This window comes from Drosophila nasuta, chromosome 2R (assembly GCF_023558535.2).
Source record: "Drosophila nasuta strain 15112-1781.00 chromosome 2R, ASM2355853v1, whole genome shotgun sequence".
NCBI lineage: Eukaryota > Metazoa > Arthropoda > Insecta > Diptera > Drosophilidae > Drosophila > Drosophila nasuta.
In genome coordinates, this window is record NC_083456.1 from 45,372 (window position 1) to 71,202 (window position 25,831).

At 37.4% G+C, this 25,831-nt stretch overlaps 1 protein-coding gene across 7 annotated transcripts in view; it reads right to left on the reverse strand.

Moving 5' to 3' along the window:
• The window catches only part of LOC132784364 (acetylcholine receptor subunit alpha-like), a 99,906-nt gene that overhangs the window by 28,195 nt on the left and 45,880 nt on the right, over positions 1 to 25,831 (reverse strand). For 5 of the 7 annotated variants that reach the window (XR_009632243.1, XM_060789929.1, XM_060789930.1 and 2 more), the window contains 2 exons: positions 21,262 to 21,377; positions 9,389 to 9,557 (listed from right to left, as the gene is read on the reverse strand). Coding sequence is in view for 6 of the 7 variants with exons in the window: in XM_060789929.1 (XP_060645912.1) it covers positions 9,389 to 9,557; positions 21,262 to 21,377 (285 nt within the window). In the remaining variant the exon portion in view is untranslated. Of the gene's footprint in view, positions 1 to 9,388; positions 9,558 to 21,261; positions 21,378 to 21,939; positions 21,959 to 22,489; positions 22,556 to 25,831 lie in introns of those variants that run through there. The other 2 variants (XM_060789932.1, XM_060789933.1) reach the window with 2 other exon arrangements.

Genomic DNA, 25,831 nt, shown 5'->3' on the forward strand with positions numbered 1-25,831 from the left:
ATGATGCAGTATGGCTATCTCCACAGTGTACACAAGTTGGTGGAGCTTCGCGTGGTTTGACGCAGTCCGACGACTTGTGATTGCCACTACATTTAACACAGCGAATAGGCTTACTGCAATAGCCTTGCGTGTGACCAAATTCCTGGCACCTGCGGCATTGAGTGAGATCATTGAATTTCTTTGGAGGCTCAATTACTACTATTGCGTTGCACAAGCGTTTGATCTCGAAGATAGCTTTGTTGTTAATATCAGGTTCAAGATCTATGAAGAACATCGTTAGAGGGTCTTTAGTGGCTCTATTCTATTCGTTGACTATGTGTCGGACTGTGTGACCTGTCTGGGACAATACGTTCCAGATGTGATCTATGGGAGTGCTGTGGTGGAGGTTCCTTATGACAGCTCTGTAAGATCTTTCCTGTTTCAGTTGGTAAGTATGGAACTCAACATTTTTCTCCGTCAGTAGTTTAACTAAACTTCTGTAGTTCTGTAGCTTCACAATTCGCCATGATTCTAACCTAGCCTTCGCGACCTGCCTTGTATGTGTAGCCGTCACTTTATAGAAGGATGCCTGCATGTCTTCAATGCTTGTGACAGAGGTTATGAAGATAGGTGACGGGTTGAGGGGCTCACAGTAGGTTTGGGAGTGGGCTTGGAGGACGTGGAAGCGGCAGTTTGATCCATATCATCATCATCATTGGTGGCCAACAATGCAAAGCTGTTTGTGGTATTTGCATAAACCGTTGGGATTTTGGCCGATGTGTAGGTGGCTGGTTTTACGCTGGGACGAGCAGCTTAAGAAGTTAAGTCTTCTGAGTCAGATAACCAGATTGTAGATGACGAGTCTCGATGTTGCCTGACGAGTTTGGTTTTCTTGTTGGTGGGAGGAGACATTTCTTTGCGTTTTATTGCCTGCCAAGACACGTTGAGAGAGAATCGCCCTTCTCTGTCACTCATCACGCCGAGTGGTGAGACACTAACAGCTTGACGAGTGTTCGAACACGACTGAATAATTACAATTGATTTTATTTGCAAGTAAATAAGCAATTGTAAACAAACTCCAGATCGTTTGGTGAAACTGTACCAACCTTTCGCTACTGCTAGAGCCTCGCTTATCGTTGTGAAGCACCGCAATAAGCTGCCGCCACCGCAAGCAGTGGCTATAAATAGATTGTGTAAACGAAAGAAACACAACAGAAGGGATTGTAAAAATCACCTGCGGAGATCTGCTTAGCGCACGTCCGAATGCAACGAGCCGAGGGCTGAGTCTGATCATATTAGTTTGCAATTAATTTACCTCAAGCGTGCAGTGGAAGTGAAATGTTAGTTTAAAGTTCATATGGATGTGTTACTTAATAAAGTTTAATATTATATTATTTTTCTTATAAAATCGGCCAAGTAATTAAAGTTCACATCACTGATCAATCTAAGCAACCATATACTCTTTTATTCACTAATTAAACATTCATCCATATTATCAATATATTATTACCATATTAAGTGCTGTTCCCAAATGAGCGAAATCGCGTTTTTCCGCTCAACTCCATTTAAAACAAATAAGAAAGCTACAGTCGAGTGTGAGATACTTGCTACCCATTTTGAGTAAAAGCAAAACATTGCGCTAATATTCTCAAAATATGCCAAAACAATCAGGCATGCTCCGCGTTTCACTTTTGGTTTTCGTTTTGGGACCAAAACCGAGATTTTCGTTTTTAGGTGCTCCGGTTTTCACACGTTTTTGGTCATCGTTTTGTTATCGGAACGTTTCATTTTTTACTGCTGAAACAGCTGACTTGTGTTTTGGTCAAAAGTAAACAACGCGAAAAAATGTCTTTTGTATGTCCAGTTTCTTGCGTGGATAGAACTCTCATAAGGATTTTTGTATCCTGCATAGTTTATTCATGCTTCCCCTGAATGAAATATATTTGCCTTTTGTCTTTTTTGCAAAGATTTGAAACTTTCTTTAAAAAAATCAGTTGAACGGCAATCAGCTGTTTCCCAAAAAAAATGGGGATGCCACCTTTTTAATGGATTTCATTCCGGTTATTCCAACAATTTTTTTTTATACAATTTTAACACATAAGTAATTAAATTAAATAAATTAATTTTTAAAAAACATATTTTACCCAACTTCAAATGTATCGCCATCCGTTTGATTATACAAGTATTTTTAACTTGCTTTTTCATACCATCAAAAGTATGGCAGCTTAGGCGATAACTCATGGTGTCGGACTTATCGGTCGCTCACCAAAACGAAAATTGTTGTTGCCGACGGCAAAATTTTATTTCCAAATTTGAGGTGGGGTCAGAAATTAGTTAATTAATTAAAAATAATTACAAGCCTAAATGATCTTCTAGAAGTCTTAAAAGAACGACAATAAACCAATAAGTCAACTACTTTTTCCTTTTGCAAATATTTTGAAATTTAAAAAGCGTTGATATTTTTTCACAAATCGACAACAGATGCTTTGATTAGATTTGTCAAAGCGTTTTAAAAGCTCTACGATCAACTGATCATCAGTTGTGAACGGTCAAACACACGATATGATTTTGCAAAGAGCTCTAGAAAATTCTTTCTTTTTTCGCGAATTGATTTCGAGTTCCTCGGAAATTTACAATATTTAGTGCATTTGTTAGAAGTTTGGTTTTTTATTATATTCATGGTATGTATTTTCAAAAAAAATCAATGTTTGTGACCGGTCTATAAATAGACCGTAGTGGTAATTCATAAAACGTAGTGGTAATTCAGAGTATTAACAACTTGCCCCGATTAGCGTACACCTGTCTTTCGTGGAGTAGAACTTACCTGAATCAAGTGGATTCAGTCTAACTCTTTTATTAGCCGAAAGTGTGAATCAGTGGCGTCCAAAATGTGTAATATCAACTGCTATTACCTGCTAGCCTTCAAACTATGGTACTTTTTAGACACAGTGTTAGTACCAAAAAGGGATCTTTTTTTAGTATGACACTCAGAAGTCATCCCATCATTTTTTAGATAAAGTTTATATATGAAATATGTTAATTGAAGTTCAAATAAAATAAAAGTACAACAAAATTTTAAATTAAAAAAAAATTTTTTTATATTAAAAAAAAATAAAAAAAAAATTTTTAACTTAAAAAATTCTATGATACTGATCAGAGAAAGATCAGTGAAAAAAAACCGACTGAAGACATCTATTTTAGTTTAGAAGTTATTAATTAAATGCCACTAGCGGAACCAAATCGCCCACTGTGGAATCTTGTAAAAGTGAAAACGGGAGCACCAATTTTTTCGTTTTCGTTTTCAAAACGAAAACCGGAGCATGCGCGAATATATCATAAAATACTACAAAATATATATATATGTATTTGGTATTTGACGTGGTACTACATTCAAGATGTATATATTTTGCACTTTAATATACCGATTGTCAGCCAAGGCATAAACATAGAAAGTTTGCGTTTTTGCCCATACAAAATTATTTCTTTAACAATTATTTCTTCGACAATTTTTATCTGATCGCAATCAACTATGGAATCACATATACATAGTTATTATAGTACCAAAATTAATGACTTTAGCCTTAAAACTACGCTTGTTATTCGATTTCTGTCGATTTGCGAGGCGGAAGTGGGCGTGGCAAAGATTTGAAACAAACTTGATCTGCGTGCAAACATAACATATGCTGTCGAAAAAAGATTATAGCTCTATCTCTTATAGTCTCTGAGATCTAGGTGTTCATACGGACAGGCAGGTGTTCAGACGGACATTGCTAGATCGTCTCGGATGTTGATGCTGATTAAAAATATATATACTGTATAGGGTCGGAGATGCCTCCTTCTACCTGTTACATACATTTCATGCCGGCACAAAGTTACATACCTTCTACCCTATGGGTAGCGGGTATAAGAAAAAACAAAATATGTATGTATGTACTTCTCGATCGGGAATGGAACTCGTACATCACAAGATGTTGGGCTTGCAAACTATCAGCAGAGCTAACTGCAGTCTTTATGCAGGCGCCATTTAACTGCAAACATCTAAGACACGAACAATTGTTGTCGTCTTCATCTTAAAGACTTTCGTTGCGGCAAAACAAAATTGACGTGCACTAGCTACTTGACTGCGAGGCACCTGTATGTTGGAAAACTTAACATGCATACACATAACAATATAGACGATCATGTAGATACACAGAGGCATACATACAAACGAAAGCACAGCGCCACGAGGAGGATCAATGGGTCTGCAGAAGGGGAATAATGGTTCATTTATCAGCAATGGCAAGTGGACTACCGTCCTTCGTTAGTCAGATCAAGTCGACTCATAGGCAACATGTGCCCCACTAAAATTGTGGCCTCCTCGTGGTGTCCTCCGGGTGCTGGAGCGATGTAGTTTCGGCAGCAGCGAATATGAGCGGCGAAAGGGGCCATTGGGTTACCACCCCGATGGTCCTGAAAAACTGATGGTGCAAACTTAAATAACGAGTTCCCAGCGGTCGCGAATTCGCGCAATATGACGAAGGAATGCATAGAAACATTACATTCCTGCTCACCGATGTAGTATCTTTATTGACAGTCCCGGTGAGCACGTACTGGACAGACGAGACCAGGAGGTTTTTAGTGCGTAAGAATCGCACATAGCCATCTACAGGAGATAGATGGAATCTTTTTGAAGATTTTCCTGCCGGGGTGTAAACAAAAAAAAAACGGCGCCACGAAATACGCTCGTGCTCATCGTTCCGCACATGACTCAATTATATAGTATAATTAGACTGCTGGTCTTGGGTTAGACGCACTCAGTTTTCCACACAAATTTGTTTTATATTTATTTTAATGATTATTGAAAAAAGTTAATATGCAAAAACATTGGTTATTTAATAATACTTCAATTATAATATTTAAAATATTATAAAAATATAACATAAATTGTGTTTTCAAACATTTTCTTCAAGAACTTAAAATAAGAGACATTTATCTTTTCAATAGAATAGACGCACTTAGACATAATATTTCTTTTTTTAAGAGAAACTTATTTTTAACTTAAATTTGTAGTTGGTGTTAATATGTGAATTATTCGAATTAAAAAAAATAACATTTCAGTAATGAGTACTGTCTCTTTTGTTAGTAATAACTTCACATATTACTAATCGAGCGTTATGAATAGAAGCATTGCCTTGTTGAAAAATCCAAGGAATTGGTCCAAAGAGATAATTTAATTTTGGAAATACGGAGGACTCCAACAATGTTTTGAAGCGATCGCCATTCATCTTCTGATCGATACAAATCAAGTCAATTGTTCCATAAAACGTGATGGCTCCCCACACTATTACTCCACCTTCTCGGCTGTGGTGGCGACTTAAGTATAGCACATCTTTTCGCAAATCGTGATAAACCATCGGGGCCATCTAAATTAAAATGTTTTCCATCAGTAAAAACAACAGAACGCCAATCATAAAGCCCCGAGTGTCAGATTGAACATTCCATGTCAACTACTCTTTCGCGAATCGAAGCCGTTTTTCTTTGCGTATTGCATTCAGAGGAGGTTTTTTTTTTATTTTTAGACGCTTTAGGTGTTCTGCATTTCTGATTGAACAGTTGAAAAGCTTGCTTTTACTCCGGCTAATTCCTTAATCTTAGCTGCGGACTTAGTCGAATTTGATGCAATTCTAACAATTTTGCGTACTGCTCGTTCAGATAGTGTTCTTTTTTTCTTTTGAAGTTTTTTCCATATTACTCTGGATCTTTAAATAACTATCAACAGTCTTGGAGCTGCGATTTAACTTTTTGCCATTGTTTTGATTGGACAGTCCTTGCGAGTGAAAAGTCTTCCTTTTGACGTTCTAATAAGCTCATAACACCAGCTTTTCCCATTTTTACTTTAAATATAGCTCTAAAATAATTTATTTGTTTATTTTTAATATTTTCTCAATACAAAAAACTGCACTTGTTTACGCAAAACAAAAAATCTTAAGTGCGTCTGTTTCAATAACCAACCGAAAACACGCGTGATTGCCATAGACATTTCTGGAATTTTTTCGCAAATCAACCAGCTGTGAGCACATATTTTTCGAACAAGATTCGAACTCGAATAAGAAAAGTTTTTTGGACACTTAGAATAACCATTATTATAAATATAGCATTTTATTTAAAATAAAAGTTGGCGCGTCTAACCTAAGACCAGCAGTGTATATCTACAAATGTAATAATACATTGTATTATTGTATCATGGTGTGAAGTACGCTGCGCGCTGCTATTCGAACATCGAATTTCGAAATAAGCCGAAGAGGCTCTGGAGCTCAAATCGCAACGCTCGGCTCTTCTGGGGTCGCCATCATGCTGTTGCGAATGATACATCCATGTATTATAAGGTTAGTGCTAATATATTTATTAAAGTTCTGTTTATTTATGTTAGAAATAAATTTTTTGTGAAATAAATGTTAGATGTGTAATAATTGTTTAGTGTTAGTATAAACTTTTAGGTTACTTGTATTTTGTAAGGCGGAAATTTATTAGCACCATCTTTGTGTGGTGTAGCAACAACGCTAAAAGATTTTTAGCGATAGATGCATTGTAGTGAATGTCAAAGACAAGCCATTTTTTCATTCGTCATTTTTCGCTAGACACTGCACTATGGGGAAAAAGTCCCAAATTGCGGCATTTTTACAATTTTTGAAGATAGAAACATGAAACTTTGTACATATACCTAAAAAATAAAGATAGAATTTCGGATTTTTGTTTTTGTTTAATTGGACCACGACCTCCTTCCCACCTTACCATGAGGTTACAATTTTCGATTTTTTTTTCTAAAAACTTGTTTTAAATAATAATAATAAAATTGCACTAAATTTATTAAATTAATATATTTTTTAGCAAATTCGCATTTTGAATTTGGTTTGGATCCATGCAAATTTAAATAAAAAATTAGTTAGAGCCCAATAATATGTTTTGTGACTCCATACCTTGATGCCCAGTTAATAATTTATTTTTCACAAAGCTCTTCCTCCAACTCCAGGGAACTCTGGCCGAAAATTTCGAGTTCATTATCTTCGCCTTCTTCTACATGATTATCATTATTGTCTACACATGCCCATGTTATTGGAGGCTCAATATCAGGAGATTCCAAAAGAGCTATAACATCTCTTGGTTGACTTTTTTAATCTTTGACGTTCCTTTAGATTTATAGTTGAAAGCAGTGGATCAGAAGAATACAATGCTCTATTAAACACATCTGATATAGTATTCAGGTGGCTGTTTTTCCTTGCATAAGAAAACACATCGAGTTTGTACAATTTTTTGCGCTCTTCTGACGCATTTTCACGGAGAGCTCCTAGAGGAAGCACGGAGGTTTCCATAATTTGGTGCCAGTGTACCAGTACTTTAGGCAAACATTGGAGACATTGGATGCCACTTATAAGTATTAACGTATAAGTACATCAAGTACCTACTTTAAGTTTTGATAGACTAACCTCAAACTCACATTATGTAGCAATTAAAATTATATAAACACTTTTCAAAACGTAAGCTTCACAGCAGTTTGTTGGCGGTTGCTTTTGCTCCAAAAATCAAGCAACGTTGAAAAACATGACGTAAATACAACTGCAACATTGAGTTTTGCCGTAAATCGGGCAAAAATGTTAATCACTATTTGATTGTTAACAGTTTGGTTAATAAAATTCAGCTTTAATATTGCCTCAACCGGCCTAGACGCACTAGTTACACTCCACAGAAACACAAATACATTTGTTACCAGGGACCTAAAAACATACCAACAACACATTGCATGATTGCGACTTTTTGCCCATAGTGCATTGGTATTTTTATGTTTGTAAACAAATAGAGCATCTGACATAAAAGCTAAGATCTCCACATAGCTTAGAGCTTTTGTTAGGTCTCTCTCTATAAAGAACAGAATTTGATGTCCGATAAAAATTTTTTTTTACTGGCAGCATAATATTACTGCAAACTAGAAAACTTAAGTTTTGTGTGGGGATCCATTTACCTTTATATGGAGATAGTATACTGGCGTGCTAAGGTATTCAATTTTCGTTTTCGTTTTGGGACCAAAACCGAGATTTTCGTTTTTAGGTGCTCCGGTTTTCACAAGATTTTGGTCATCGTTTTGCTATCGTTTCATTTCATAAACCACGCACATAAATGATTTTCGTATGTCCAATTTCCTGCCCTTAAGTAATTAAAATAAACAAATTAATTTAAAAAAAAACATATTTTATCCAACTTCAACAAATTTAATGCCATCCGTTTAATTTTAGTATAAGTATTTTTAGCTTGCTTTTTCATTCCATAATTTTGTATAGGCAAAAACCTCTTCTTACTAGGGGTCTTAGTGGCTTTGGCTGACAATCTGGTATATTGTGCCGTCTATGGTATATTTTAAATGCGGTACTATATCGATATACCAAATATAACATTTGGTATATTTTTTTAATATTTTTGATATATTCTGAAAATAATACCGCAAAACTTTGGTTTTATTCAAAATGGGTAGTGGGTATCTTACAGTCGAGCACACTCGACTATAGCTTTCTTGTTTATGTGTATTATGTGATAGTTGCTCTTCTAATGTGGAACCCTGGAGCGTTTAGATGAGGAGGGTTAAGTGACGTGGAGCTTCTCTGAGGGATCCTGTGTTTTTAATTAAGTTGAACTTGCCTTTGCAGGATCATGGTAAGGTGGGCAACTGCACAAACAAGTGCACTGCAAAGGAGAAGTGCTAAGAGTCGAAGGTCCTTCCTCTAGTTTTTTTCTAACTCTCATGTTTATTTTTCTTGTATGTCCCTTCACCCTTTTCCCCATCGAAATTAGGTACACGCAAATAATAATAATGTAATTACTCTTTGAAAGCACGTAATGGAAATGATTTCTTATTGCCCACACACGACCAGGCAACAACATAGTATTACAAGTACACCAGCTTCTTTCAACGAACAAGCTTCGTTACCCATTCCAATGGGTTCAATTTGGGGAGACGATCAAAACTCAATAATAAGATGATGAGATTAATTTTGGTTGTTTGCGGAACAGTAAGGCGAATCCTTTGCCATCTTTCATGATGACATCACCACGTATGTATCTATGATTTGCATTCCAAAGGACGACTTTTGTCTCATTTGACAGTAGCATCATAATCGCTTACCCACATACTTCTTTTATTGCCCAGAATATAACCCATTTGCGTCAGTAATGAACATTCAACTTCAGAGAATAGAAGTGGAGGGCACTCAGCAGGTTTATTGATTGCTAGAACTGGGACGTTCAAGAGACGGACCTTTACAATGTCCGATAGAACCGATTTTTTTAATATACCGATATACCAAATACACTTTTTAGCCTATTTTTAGTGTATGAGCTAGTCAGGACAAAGAGATTTGTATTAAAGTTGAATACTTACCTTTTCTCCACTATCCGAAGGCAAGTAAAAAGTAAGAACTGTTAAAAATGAGATACCCATACATGGTATAATGATGTTCACGGTGTAGAAAAGTGTTTTTCTTCGCATGGTTATGTTAAAAGTTATGTCCAAGTAAGGCTCATCGCAACAAGTGTAAAACTTTTCATTCCTAGGAATATACCAAAAAAAAACTTTGTAAATTAGTATTCCTGAGAAAAAGTTAAAAGTTCGATAGAAATTTAAACTACTTCTGTACGCCAGTTCAAATACAAGAAGTTTTTAAAATGTTAAATACAATAGTTCAATCTGAGAAATGTATATTAAATATATTTTAAGGTCAGAAGATTACAGATATCTACGATTCGTATTTCTTAAGATTATTCTTGGAATATATCGTTTTATTCATCATCATTTCGCAAAAGAGTAACCTGGTTTGTGTATATAACTTTATAAAGCCTTAGAGAATAGCACAATTCTGATTCCGAACAATGTATGCATTTCCTTTATACCGCACTGTTTTGCTTTTATTCAAATACTTATGATAATAAATTTAAACAAAAATGTATATGAGAGATTTAAAATTTTTTATTTTATAACAAGTAAGAAAGCTACAGTCGAGTGTGCTCGACTCTGAGATACCCACTACCTATTTTGAGTAAAATCAAAATATTGCGGTAATATTCTCAAAATTTACCACAAAATATTAAAAAAATAATAACAATATAAATCGCATTAAAATAAAGATACAAAATGTGTATGTATTTCCGACCGGGACTCGAAACGGCACACCACAACATATAGGGCTTGGCTTGCACACTACCAGCAGAGCCATCGTGTCGTGCAGCCTCTATTAAACTCTAAACATCTAAGACACGAGCTATTGTTTCGTTGCAAAACTACACAAGCATACACACATAAATATAGGCGAGCATGTAGATACATAGACGCAAACATACAAACGAAAGCATCGCAGGCGTTTTTGCCCATACAAAAGTATTTCTTTAATAACTTCGAAAATTTTTGTCTAATCGCAACCAAATTTTCCGGATTCACAATTACTATAGTTGTTATTGTATATGCCAAAATACGCAGCTCTAACTTCTTACGCTTGTTATTCGTTTTGTATTGATTTGCGGGGACGGGAGTGGGCGTGGCGAAAAATTGAAACAAACTTGATCTGCGTGCAAACATAAAAAATGCTGTCGAATTATAGATCTATCCCTTATTGTCTCTGAGATCCAGTGTTTCATACGGACGGACGGACAGACGGACATGGCTAGATCGTCTCAGCTGTTGACGCTGATCAATAATATACACTTGGCCCTCGCTTAACACGGACTCTTTTAGCACGAACTCGGTCTTACACGGTTACAAATTTGCTCCTATCCCCCTTTTAACACGCTAAAAACCTCTTTTTTTCACGATTATACTTTACGATTATACTTTATTTATATACTTTACAGGGTTGGAGATGCTTCCTTCCACCTGTTACATACATTTCCTGCCGGCACAAAGTTATAATACCCTTCTCCCCTATGGGTAGCGGGTATAAAAATACAAAATGACTGCTTCTTAAAACATTTAATTTTACCCGATGAAGTGTATCCCTGCAACTGTAAAGTAATTGTGGACACATTTCTTTTAGATAAGGCAGTAACGCGATCCCTTGCAATGATTCGCAATCATTACGATTTCTATCTCTATGAAAAATATCAGTAACTCGTTATTGCTAAGGCTCTCCTATGCGGAAATTGGAACTAAATAGTAATAGTTTGGGATCTCTCTTCTTGCTGCTTATAAACAATCAGCTCGATTTCTACGATTATGTTTGTGGATCTTAAATTGTGGGTTGTATTGGACATTTTAGTTGATTTCAACAACATCCAAAACAACCGCAAGTAGCCAATCAGCTAGTATTCCAAAAATCTTCTACTGAACCCTCCCCGAGGGTGCTGGCTGGGTAGGACCTGTATTACCTCATTGTCATCGGCTATGCGCCGACGTTTCACGTACTGCCGATCCTAGCTGAGGGCTCTGCTCTTTATCTTTCGGGAATCTGTCTGTAGATAAGAAGCAGAATGAATGGTACGAGGTGTCTGGTGGTCAGACTGAAAATACTTTGGGGGGCTCCCAAGAATAAAATTAGCCAAAAAATTGTCTCGGAATGGACACAACTAAACATTCAACCCGGGCTAGGATGTCAGCCCAAACGTCGGTGGAACACGACCAGTGATCAGTTACCTCGGAAAACCAACTGAGCCCCCCTCCCAAAAGGCAATAAGGTCCAGACCGGTTCTACCAGTTCTGCCAACCGGAAGGTGGAGTCCACGGCAAGCAAGCGCCAACGGTCTGCTGAGAGTCCGAAGCAAGAGGCTCCAGTGAGAAAGAGGTTGCGAGCACCAACAAAAACACAGACAGTAACAGCAGAAGACATCGACAGAGAGTAACGGCATCTCACCGTTGCTTTTATTGACAGAGGGGACCCTAACGGGAGAATGTCTGCAGAGCGGTGGCGGTTGAGCCATAGCAAGCTGGTCGACGCATTGTTTGTTAAGATGGAGAGTGCCCCAGACAGCCCAATGCCTACTTTTGAAGGCATGGGCTGGATGAATGATCCTAACATGCAAGGACGACCCAAAGTTGCTTTGGTTGAAGACGGCCGTCCCTAAACTGGACGGCTTGTGGGAGGGGACCAAGCTGGACGTGGTGGATAGGAACAACATTCCGTCTATACCGAAGGTTAAGGTCCTGTTCCCTATAGTCGTGCAGGGCGAGCGAGCGCTTCAATTGCTTAGGAAGCAGAACCCGACCATTCCGACGAGTGATTGGTTCGAGCTAAAGATTGATCTACCTTTACCCAGTGGTGGGCAGCATGTGATCATTCGGATCTATAAGGAGGCCGAGGATCTCCTTTATAAGCCCAACGGCAACATATCGTGGGGCTTAGGGAGCGTGTACCTTCGCCTCAAAAAACGCCGTCCTAATGACAATGACACACACACATTGAGGTTTGGGGAGGTTGAGGCGGATCTCGGTCTTGAGAGCATGACCGACGCCACCCTGCTTGACTGACGAGACGGAGGAGGTGGGGGAGGAACTGTCCATGCACACGGGCCCCCCCCGCAAGTTTGCAACCCTCTAATGAGTGTGCTGCAACTCAACCTCCATAAGTATAAAACAGCTTCGGCGGAGCTACTTCTCGCCCTGGAGGAAGAGTTCTTGGTCCAAGAACCGTGGATATCATCGGGCAACACGGTAGCTGGGGTGAAGTCGACTAATTACAATTTATACGTCCCGACATTGGTAAGTAGATCGAAAACTGCCATCCTTGTAAGGAAGAGGCTAAAAGCTCATCTACTACCTAATTACAGCAATGACGATCTTACCGTGGTGGTGCTGGAGAGCCGTGAGGGATGTTTGCTGCTGGCATCCTGCTACATGGCCCATGACGTACCGGCTCCACCTGAAGAGCTGCGAAGATTGGTGGACAGGTCTGCTGCTCCAACAAACAATTAATAATCGGAACGGAAACCAACGCCCACCATAGCGTTTGGGGAAGTCCCGACATAAACGAAAGGGGCTAGTCACTTCTTGATTTAATCCTAAATTATAAGCTTAGATTAGCCAACGGAGGTGTGGAATCTATGTAGGTCCCAGCTCTCGTAACGTGCTGGACTTAACCATTGCAACTGACTGTACTAATGTAGGAGAGTGGAGAGTCCTGGATAGATCCTCCTTCTCCGATCATAGGTACATCCAGTTTACGATTCCATTAAACAGGGTATCTACGGCTGAGCCGATCAGAAATAACCGTAACACGAACTGGGTGAAATTCTCCAGTTTCGTTTCCAATTCTCTTGGTCCACCGAGCACTATCAACTCGGTACAGGACCTAGAAACATCTGTTAATGTCTTCTCAGAAGGGCTACATTCCGCGTTTCGCCAATCTTGTAGGCTCTCAAGACCGACGACAAGATCGAAGCCCCCCACGTGGAACCCAGATCTCTCATCGCTGCGGGGCACAGTAGGCGATTTGGTCCCGCTAGCGGCATTTAATTCAAATTTTCAAATTTAAAAATCCGTTAATATTTTTTCACATATCGATAGCAGATGCTTTGATTAGATTTTTAAAAGCTTTTTGAAAGCTCTACGATCAGCTGATCATCAGCTGTGATCGGTCAAACACACCATATGATTTCGCAAAGAGCTTTACAAAATTTTGCTTCCTTCCACCTGTTACATACATTTCCTGCCGGCACAAAGTTATAATACCCTTCTCCCCTATGGGTATAAAAATACAAAATGACTGCTTCTTAAAACATTTAATTTTACCCGATGAAGTGTATCCCTGCAACTGTAAAGTAATTGTGGACACATTTCTTTTAGATAAGGCAGTAACGCGATCCCTTGCAATGATTCGCAATCATTACGATTTCTATCTCTATGAAAAATATCAGTAACTCGTTATTGCTAAGGCTCTCCTATGCGGAAATTGGAACTAAATAGTAATAGTTTGGGATCTCTCTTCTTGCTGCTTATAAACAAGCAGCTCGATTTCTACGATTATGTTTGTGGATCTTAAATTGTGGGTTGTATTGGACATTTTAGTTGATTTCAACAACATCCAAAACAACCGCAAGTAGCCAATCAGCTAGTATTCCAAAAATCTTCTACTGAACCCTCCCCGAGGGTGCTGGCTGGGTAGGACCTGTATTACCTCATTGTCATCGGGTAGCAGATCTCCACTATGCGCCGACGTTTCACGTACTGCCGATCCTAGCTGAGGGCTCTGCTCTTTATCTTTAGGGAATCTGTCTGTAGATAAGAAGCAGAATGAATGGTACGAGGTGTCTGGTGGTCAGACTGAAAATACTTTGGGGGGCTCCCAAGAATAAAATTAGCCAAAAAATTGTCTCGGAATGGACACAACTAAACATTCAACCCGGGCTAGGATGTCAGCCCAAACGTCGGTGGAACACGACCAGTGATCAGTTACCTCGGAAAACCAACTGAGCCCCCTCCCAAAAGGCAATAAGGTCCAGACCGGTTCTACCAGTTCTGCCAACCCGAAGGTGGAGTCCACGGCAAGCAAGCGCCAACGGACTGCTGAGAGTCCCAAGCAAGAGGCTCCACTGAGAAAGAGGTTGCGAGCACCAACAAAAACACAGACAGTAACAGCAGAAGACATCGACAGAGAGTAACGGCATCTCACCGTTGCTTTTATTGACAGAGGGGACCCTAACGGGAAAATGTCTGCAGAGCGGTGGCGGTTGAGCCATAGCAAGCTGGTCGACGCATTGTTTGTTAAGATGGAGAGTGCCCCAGACAGCCCAATGCCTACTTTTGAAGGCATGGGCTGGATGAATGATCCTAACATGCAAGGACGACCCAAAGTTGCTTTGGTTGAAGACGGCCGTCCCTAAACTGGACGGCTTGTGGGAGGGGACCAAGCTGGACGTGGTGGATAGGAACAACATTCCGTCTATACCGAAGGTTAAGGTCCTGTTCCCTATAGTCGTGCAGGGCGAGCGAGCGCTTCAATTGCTTAGGAAGCAGAACCCGACCATTCCGACGAGTGATTGGTTCGAGCTAAAGATTGATCTACCTTTACCCAGTGGTGGGCAGCATGTGATCATTCGGATCTATAAGGAGGCCGAGGATCTCCTTTATAAGCCCAACGGCAACATATCGTGGGGCTTAGGGAGCGTGTACCTTCGCCTCAAAAAACGCCGCCCTAATGACAATGACACACACACATTGAGGTTTGGGGAGGTTGAGGCGGATCTCGGTCTTGAGAGCATGACCGACGCCACCCTGCTTGACTGAGACGGAGGAGGTGGGGGAGGAACTGTCCATGCACACGGGCCCCCCGCAAGTTTGCAACCCTCTAATGAGTGTGCTGCAACTCAACCTCCATAAGTCTAAAACAGCTTCGGCGGAGCTACTTCTCGCCCTGGAGGAAGAGTTCTTGGTCCAAGAACCGTGGATATCATCGGGCAACACGGTAGCTGGGGTGAAGTCGACTAATTACAATTTATACGTCCCGACATTGGTAAGTAGATCGAAAACTGCCATCCTTGTAAGGAAGAGGCTAAAAGCTCATCTACTACCTAATTACAGCAATGACGATCTTACCGTAGTGGTGCTGGAGAGCCGTGAGGGATGTTTGCTGCTGGCATCCTGCTACATGGCCCATGACGTACCGGCTCCACCTGAAGAGCTGCGAAGATTGGTGGACAGGTCTGCTGCTCCAACAAACAATTAATAATCGGAACGGAAACCAACGCCCACCATAGCGTTTGGGGAAGTCCCGACATAAACGAAAGGGGCTAGTCACTTCTTGATTTAATCCTAAATTATAAGCTTAGATTAGCCAACGGAGGTGTGGAATCTATGTAGGTCCCAGCTCTCGTAACGTGCTGGACTTAACCATTGCAACTGACTGTACTAATGTAGGAGAGTGGAGAGTCCTGGATAGATCCTCCTTCTCCGATCATAGGTACATCCAGTTTACGATTCCTTAAACAGGGTATCTACGGCTGAGCCGATCAGAAATAACCGTAAGACGAACTGGGTGAAATTCTCCAGTTTCGTTTCCAATTCTCTTGGTCCACCGAGCACTATCAACTCGGTACAGGACCTAGAAACATCTGTTAATGTCTTCTCAGAAGGGCTACATTCCGCGTTTCGCCAATCTTGTAGGCTCTCAAGACCGACGACAAGATCGAAGCCCCCCACGTGGAACCCATATCTCTCATCGCTGCGGGGCACAGTAGGCGATTTGGTCCCGCTAGCGGCATTTAATTCAAATTTTCAAATTTAAAAATCCGTTAATATTTTTTCACATATCGATAGCAGATGCTTTGATTAGATTTTTAAAAGCTTTTTGAAAGCTCTACGATCAGCTGATCATCAGCTGTGATCGGTCAAACATACCATATGATTTCGCAAAGAGCTTTACAAAATTTTTCTCTTTGCGCGCATGGAATTTGAGTTCCTCGGAAATTTACAATTTTTGGTGAATTTGTTAGAAGTTTGGTTTTTAATTATATTCAAGGTATGTATTTTCAAAAAAATCAATCAATCGGTCTATAAATGTGTAGCTCATAAAACGTAGTGGTAATTCAGTGTATTAACAACTAGCCCGGATTAGCGTACACCTGTCTTTCGTGGAGTAGAACTTAATTTATTCAACTTAATTCAGTCTAACTCCTTTATTAGCCGAAAGTGTGAATCAGTGGCGTCCAAAATGTGTAATATCAACTGCTATTAGCCTTGAAACTATGGTACTTTTTAGAAACAGTGTTAGTACCAAAAAGGGATCTTTTTTTAGTATTGCACTCAGAACTCATCCCATTTTTTTCCATCATCCCATCATTTTTTAGATAAAGTTTATATATGAAATATGTTAATTGAAGTTCAAATAAAATAAAAGTACAACAAAATTTTAAATTAAAAAAAAAAATTTTTTAAATTAAAAAAAAAAATTTTTTTAAAAAATTAAAAAAAAATTTTTTAACTTAAAAAATTCTATGATTTTTTTCTGATCAGTGAAAAAAAACCGACTGAAGATATCTATTTTAGTTTAGAAGTTATTAATTAAATGCCGCTAGCGGGACCAAATCGCCCACTGTGCGGGGTGAGCTTACTAGCATGTTTCAACTTGCTTAGAAGGCGCACAACGTCTATGGCTTGAACGAGTACAAAACTCTCCTGAAGTCCTACAAGAAGATGATCCGCTCATCTAAAAAGTCCTCATGGAGAACTTTTTGCTAGAACCTGGACAACATTAAAGACACCTCCAAACTGAGAAACGTGCTGTCCAAGCAGGCTTCTAGCCCCAGTCTGCTCAAGTCGGGAGATGGAGTGTGGACAGAGAGCAGTGCGGAAACTCTTGAAGCAATTCAATGCATCCGTTGTCCCCAAATCAACATGCGTACACAAAGGGGAAGTCCATTGAGACGGCTCACCATGCTCTAGTAGCCTGCATTGAAAAAGCAGACCACTTTAAAGCATATGCCTTGGGTGCTTTTCTAGATATTTCAGGTTTCAATAACGTCCCCACTGACGCTATTATGAAGGGCCTTACCTCAGTGAACACTTCTCCAGCATTCCACAGGTGGGACAACCGCCTTTTCAGTGACAGGGTGTGGTTCACTCGCCTCTCCATTGGAATCTGGTTGCGAACAGCCTACTTCAAAAATTCAATCCAAGTTAATTGCCTATGCCGATGACCTATGCATTTTGATAACTAGGAGATGCCCAACCACCCTCAGTTCTGTTGTGGAACGGGAAGTTAAAGCATGGGCCGAATCAGCCGGGCTCAGCATTTACGCGGACAAAACGGACCTTATCCTTTTCACGAAGAGATATGAGGTACCCTTATGTTCCCCCCTCCCGAAATTGGTTGTCCTACGCTAATGCCGAGTCAAGCTCAACGCGTTAGAAATGGTTAAGAAGGCCACCGGAACCTTGTATATGGCGAAAAAGGTGCTTAGTCGCAGCTCGGCCTCTCCCCTCATCTCATGCGGTGGATTTACATCTCTGTTGTTCGCCCTATCCTCACCTAAGGCATTTTAGTCAAGCGCTTCTGTGGATTACAGACGCCATCAGGTCGACGCCTACTAAAGCCCTCGAGGTAATAGCTGGTGTCGAACTCTTAAACCTATACGCGCAATCCGTAGCATCGAAATTGGTCCTTAGGATATCTGCTACAGACAATCTGGGTCTTTTGGGCTACGGCCACAGCGCCATTTGTAGGGAGACTAGCATAGACTTGGCCTATACTATCCCTCTTACCTGTACTGACCATATTAATACGATATATATGGAACCGGGCTGCTGTCGGGAAGGGTTATGCATTCCTGACGCCCTCAACCTCTTCACCGACGGGTCTAAGATGGACGATGGAGTCGGCGCGGTCGCATACTGACCGCGGCCGACTCCCTGACCACTGCAGCATCTTCCAGGCGGAGGACTTCAGTGGGACGCGAGCTGGCGCAATACCAACTCGTGCAAGACTGCAAGGCTAATGTGTGCTTCAATTAATACCAATTTAAACAATTTCGTCGTGCAGCTTTCAAGGAAAGACTACAGACTACTGCGCTGCATTTTAACTGGCCTCTGTCTGTCCGCTGTCCATGCTGTAAAGATGGGCATCACGAACAGTGACCAGTGCAGGAAATGCAACGAGTCCGGAGTCAAGGAAACTCTTGAGCATCTTCTTTGTAGCTGTCCAGCGTTATCCCGGCTCCGGATGAAATACCTTGATTCGCCGTGTCATAACGAACTTCGTGATGTTTCTCGGCTACCACCTAGGATGCTGCAGGCTTTTGCCAAAAATGCATCCATACTGTGCGACTTCTAAGCGAAGACTCCAACCACCGGTACAGCTAAGGACCTTTACTGCAGCCTAATCGTGGTCGATTTCGAGGCGTCACTGACGATAATATTGATGACGATGTTCTATATATGTATATATACATATATATTTGATAGGTGCCTGGGATGGATTTGGCAGTGACAAACTCCGTCATCATAGCAACAGGACTTTTAGGTCGGCGTGATTAAAAATATTTGGGTTGGAGCAGACGAAGAGCGATGCTAATGCATCAGTAACACTCTTTTTCTGTCTATTATATAAATGATAGAGGTTAATTCATTAATATGATAGCGGATTCCAGAATTTTTATCGCAAATTCATTTTCACGCATTAGATATGGTAGCTACTATGAAAGAATTATGAACCTGTGTTTCATCGGTGTCTGCAGAATTATTTCTTATTATCAATTTATTTGAACGCATTTATGCATCTCTATAGTTGTATTTCCGTTTCATATCCAAATTTCTACTAGCTACTGTTGAGATGAAATTGCAGTCGGATATAGGTTAACAGGGGTGATATTTTGGTAGCGTCATGAATTCAGCAAGGCGTTAATGGTGTATAAGTCGGAAAGACCTTAGTTGCGTGTTCTTTTTCGCTTGTGTGTCGAAAAAAACTTCATCTGATTCAACAGTAGACGGCGGCAATTTCATACATTTTAGATACAACTTCATAAGAGTTAATGGTTTATTTTTTTTCGACTCCGACATATTGATCGGTTAAAATTATTTGTTAGTTTATAAGCTTGGGGTTATTAAAGTTGTCTTATATTTTGTTATTTGTTAAAATAGTTGTTTTTGTTGCAAAACTTTATTTTGTTTATTACCTTTTTCACATATTCGAATTCATAGTATAACATGATAGAAGCAAAGACAGGTAGTATTGTTCTTAAATATTCGGCTCCAAATAAATATCTCACATCATCAGCATCAGATAATTAACTGCTAACATTATATTGCTGTGCAGTTTATTAGCTGCAGTCAGCTGCTAATCATATGTCAATTGAAGGACAATCTTGGAAGAGGAACGAACATACATGCACAGATATTGAATGTAAATAGATATTTGTTGCAGAGATAACAGAAAAGACGCAGAAAACTATTAAGGATCAAAAGAGAAATAGAATGTGTTTTGCGTGCGATTAAAGTACACATATCAGAGCGTAATATGTACATAATTCTGAAGTATCAAAGCAAACATTGCAATCAGTGCTTACAATACGCAAATTGGAGGATATTGACAGTTGGATATTGACTAGCGGACTCGATGTAAAAATCAAATCACTGTGTAAGAGTGATATTTTAATACGAACTACAGTGAACTACAATAATATGTTTTGTATATTATTTCAGTGAAATTTACAAATTAAATTGCGGAATTGTTGAACGAACAAATTCACAATGTTATTGAAACATTAGATGATAACGTTTCGTATAAAAAACAATCAGAAATTATTTAGATAATGATTTCAATCTAAGAGACCAACGAGAACTTACGTACAATTGCTTAGTTCGTGTTATCAAATTACATAATACCAATGCATTCAAGCGTAACGTAATCGAATTTAAATACACTATTTGGAGTTAAATATATGTACTACCGAAAGGAGTACTAAAACCACAAGGCCAGACTTGTTGCACATAGACAGTTGTTTGACCTTACACAGATACTCGACTTTACGATTGATATTGAAGTACGATGGAAAAAGTGCGATATCAGTGGATATCAGCTTATAATTTCACTTACATAACATATGATAACGTTTTGAAATAATTAAAAATTTCTGTGCAATTCTTTAAAAGAAAGTAAAACAAGTAAGAAAGCTACATTCGAGTGTGTTCGACAGTGAGATACCAGCTACCCATTTTTAATAAAAGCAATATATTTGCGGCATTAATTTCAACATATACCAAAAATACTACAAAAATACTAAAAATATACCAAATGGTATATTGTTATATCGATATAGTACCACATTCAAAATATACCATAGACGGCACAATATACCAGATTGTCGGCCAAAGCAACTAAGACCCCTAGTAAGTACGCGTTTTTGCCTATACAAAACTATTTCTTTAATAGCTTCGAACTCATAAATACTATAGTTATTATTGTATATACCAAAATTAGCAGCTGTAGCTTGAAAATTACGCTTGTTATTAGATTTTTTTAATTTTCGGGGGAGGAAGTGGGCGTGGCAAAATTTGAATCAAACTTGGTCTGCGTGCAAACATAACAAATGCTGTTGAAGAAAATTAGAGCTCTATATTTTATGGTCTCTGAGATCCAGTGTTTCATACGGACAGACACACAGACAGACAGACGGACATGGCTAGATCGTCTCGGCTGTTGACGCTGATCAAGAATATATATATGTACTTTATGAAGTCGGAGATGCCTCCGTCTACCTGTTACATACATTTCCTGCCGGCACAAAGTTATAATACCCTTCTACCCTATGGGTAGCGGGTATAAAAACTCATAGACTCACCTTACAGCTGGCACTTCTAGTATATCCCACTCAACTGACATGTAAAATTCAGATAAGTCTACGCCAACGTCGACAATATTGCTGCCTTGTTGCTCATCCATATGCCTTAAGTCCACCTAATAGGCCGAAGAAAAAGGAAACATTTTTTATATTTAAATGGATACAAATTTTTATAGACATAATATTGTAAAAAATACACATGGGTTTCACTGGTGCACAGCCATATGGTTGGTTAATTAAAAGGCCAATTATTTTTTGCAAGATAAACAGTGTGACACATAGCGAACTCGTGACTAATGCATGCACATAGCACATTCCATTAATATTTTTTATCACGTAGTATGGGTAGTACCACTGGTTAAGTATGCATAAACATATATGTATGTAACAAAAAATTAAAAGTAAATTGGCCAATAAGAAATGTTTTCATGAGTGGCAAAATAGTAATCAATAATAATAATAAAGAATCATCTATACAAAATACATTTTATAAACAGTGAATTGACATGCAAATATTTTTGTATTCGCGAAAGTATATATTAAATTTATGTAACTGATTGTAAACATTAAAAATTCAAACAGTCACATTGCCATCCCCATAACATTGCCATCTTATTCTTGTGTAATTGCAAATTAAATAAAATTTGACTACCTACACTTATTACATTACATTATTACCTATTATTCTTTATCGTATGTATTTATGTGACACAAAAATTAAACTTCCGCTAATGTCAATTGGATTTATTTTTTTTTTTTTTAATAATTTTGATTTAATTTCTTTGAAGCTCTTTCTTTGTGTATTTACATTAATATTATAAATTTATTTTAATATATTTTTAAAATTGAATAAAAATATAACATCTCATACATAAAGATCACTTATTTTTAAAATTTAAAAATATTAAAACAAGATTCTGTTTCATAAATTTAAAAGCTAATTGATTTACAAATTGTTGATAATTTTCGCTTCTCTTTCAAAAAATAAATACAGACAAAATAATTTTATGTATAATTGGGATTTAAAATGATTTTCCTTGACAACTATTAATACACAGTCCAAAAGATAAATGCTAGCAAACTTTAACATTTACACAATATATATTATATTTTTCAACATTTGATCGCGCAAACAAGCCTTTAAAATTACTATTCTAACTAACTTAAAATTTAAATAAGCTATAAATTTATAAAAAAAAAAAACAAATGAAAATATAATTATACTGACACGAAATTTATATTATGAATTTAAATGTCGGAGCAGTTCCGAGATTATTTCGCAACTGTCTTTTTTTTAATATACATACATACATATGTATGTATGTAAACAAGTCTTCATTCAGTCGTGCTCCAGTTTTCACTTTTCGTTTTTGTTTTGGGATCAAAACCGACATTTTCACTTTTAGTTTTCATAAGTTTCGTCATCGTTTTGCTATTGGATCATTTCATTTCTTAATGCTGAAACAGCTGACTTGTGTTTAGGTCAGAAGTAAACGATGCGAAAAAATGACTTTCGTATTTTGAATTTTTGGCGTGATTAGAATTTACATAAGTATATTTCATCTTGGATAGATAATTTGTACTTTCCCTTGAAAGCAATATATTAGCCTTTTTCTTTTTCTAAATAAAGTCTTGTAACTTACATTTAAAATAAATAGTGGGACGACTATCAGCTATTTCCCACAAAAAAGGGGATGCCGCCCTCTTAACCGATTTCATTCCGATGATTTCAACTACTTTTTTATGCACTTTAATCATGTAAGTAATTTAATTAACAAGATTAAAGATTTTCGTTTTCAAAACGGAGCCCGCTGATTATTTAGTTTCTTTTTTTTCCCAAAATTAGTATTTATAATTTAGTGATAATAAAATGAAAAAAAAACTACATGCTTTTAAAAAGAACTTACAATTATGTTAAGTATTTAAATGCAAAATGCAACACGGTCGAAACTGCAGATTCTTTAACACATTTTTTTCAAAACCCTAAGTAAAGCTCAATAATATATTTATTGTAATTTTTACAGAAAGATTCTAGAAACTCAAACATCGAACCCAACTCGAGATTCTAAAAAAACATAAACAAAAGCCAATACTCAGAATATCAGATTCTAATCTGTTACTCAAATAATATTATTTCCTGCCTCTCTCTCTGATATCAAATGCGACACTCGTATGCATTTTGTTGCAATTTTGTTTTGACAAAGACAAAACTTATGGCTTTTGGTAAGGTCAAAAATGTATGCTAAGATAATCACAAAAAAGGTATACGTATACCACAACAACAAAAGTTGCTTGCCAAGAAACCTAGAAACCTGTGTAATTGATTAAAATATATTTTTTCAGCTTATAGCCCTGGATTACCAACAATTTTAATTTTTTAAATCTGCACATCACAGATAAATAAATAAAATAAAAAATGTATATGTCTATAAATGTAAACATATTAAAATTACATTGTTTGTTGTTATCGCCAATTTTTTGTTTTGTTAAAAAAAATTTCAAAAATACAAATAATACGTCCCTTTCGTTGTTTGCAGAAGAATATTTGAAATTACAAAGACTACATTATTATGAGCAATAAAATATATTTTGTGTTTTTGGGTATTGGTATTTGATTTTCCGTATGTATGTTACATAGGTAGGCTTTAGGCACCCCTGCTTAATGGTTTATTGGTTATCGTTTTGTGGAAGCAGAACAAACACATTTAGGTAGAATAGTAAAATGTGTACATAAAACTTCACTTAATATCGCATATATGTATGTACGTACATATATTTTTAAATGTGCAAACCTAACATCATGAGAACATAGGAATTTACAAAAAAAAAATCTTCATAATTGACATATTTTTATTAAAAAAAGCATGCCGTCACTAATTTATGGCAAAGCATACCAATGCCGCATGCTAAATTAACTAGCCTAAGGGCATAACAATGAGATGTGTTATTCTGATTTCCATAAATTGATGAAAGAGCAGATAAATGACTTCAACATTTCATCTCAATAAATTGTCCATCTTTTGTCTTTGTTTTTTAATCGCGATTATATGATATTGTAAAAATCCATGCAATATCCAAATTTGTTGACATGCTTATAAAAATGTTTAGTACGTATTAAACTACATATTCCATATTTATACTATATTATCATACTCCAATGTTGTAGACTCGTAAGAAACAAAATAATTTTTTTCGTTAGAAAATAATACAAAAGTAATGGATAAAGCGCTCGTAAATATTGGAGAGCTTATAATTACAAATCATTTATTAATAATATGTATTTCAAATTTATCCCTTTTACATATGTAAATAAAATAAAAAAAAAGCCTAATGTCTAATGTTTAACAATGCAGAAATCCTAGCCTAGTGTCATTGTTAGTAGTTGCTTATAAGAATACTAGATCATTTTTGATTGGATTTAGTATTTTATTGTTTTTTCTTAACATTAAATTTAAATTTAAATGCTCTCCATTTCTCGACTTCAATCGGTTAATCCACGCAAATTGCAGTTTATAGTCTTTATCTATTTCATACCATTAAATTACGATCGCGCCTCCTTAGGATTGTATTAAAATCATTAATTAAACAATTTCCATAGTAGAGTATATCATTTTACAATATACATTAAAAAATTATATATACTACAATTTTATCTAAGTTTATTGTTTGTGATTACCATTTTCAAAAAAATTTAATCTTTTCGTATTACGTTCCGTTATTATTAGCTAATCGCGGTCGCAGTTGCTTGAAGGGTTCTAAGGGTAAGCGATTTCTGTATCACCTCTCATGCAGACAGACCGAAAGGCAGACAGATGGTCATGCCTTGTGAAGAATGTATGAACTTTATATGATGGATGATAGATATAGCCTGAAACGGAACTGCATTCTTTTAGTTGTCAAAAACTCGCATTCCGATCATTTGATCACACCATGGGGTGAACCGCTAAAATGCTTTATAAATTTTTCAATTGCATTTCGTTAATATATTTAAATTTAACAACTTTTTAGAATGGGAAGTGTGATCGAAAATGCTCTTCTAAATTTTGAATTCAAGGTTTATCACATTGTTATCTGTTGCAGATGCAGATTATCAATTCCTACAAAATTATTTCATTAACAATACACGTGATTAAATCGATCGGCGGTGTGTTATTAATAACAATATCAGAGCAATGAATTGATTTATTTATTTAAAACTGCGATAGATATAATGTTAACACATGATTATAGGATTGTGATTCGAGTTGACAAAACACCATTTGGCTATGTTTTGATGCTTACACAATCGACAAAATAGCAATAGTAAAAGTTGTCGAAGAATTCCATGTACGTGACATTATACTTCATCGCAGGAATGAAGTAATTAATCGAGTATCAGAAAATCATGGATGTTATAATGCTTTGCAGTATCCAATATTATTTTGGCAAGAGAAAAACGGGTACAACTTTAAGGTACAAGGGATTAATCCACAATGGAAATATATTATTTAAGCGAAACCAATCGGTGAGTATTATTTTTTGTTGAAAAATGAATCAGTGCAATGAATTATTTTTCATGCAGATTAATGAA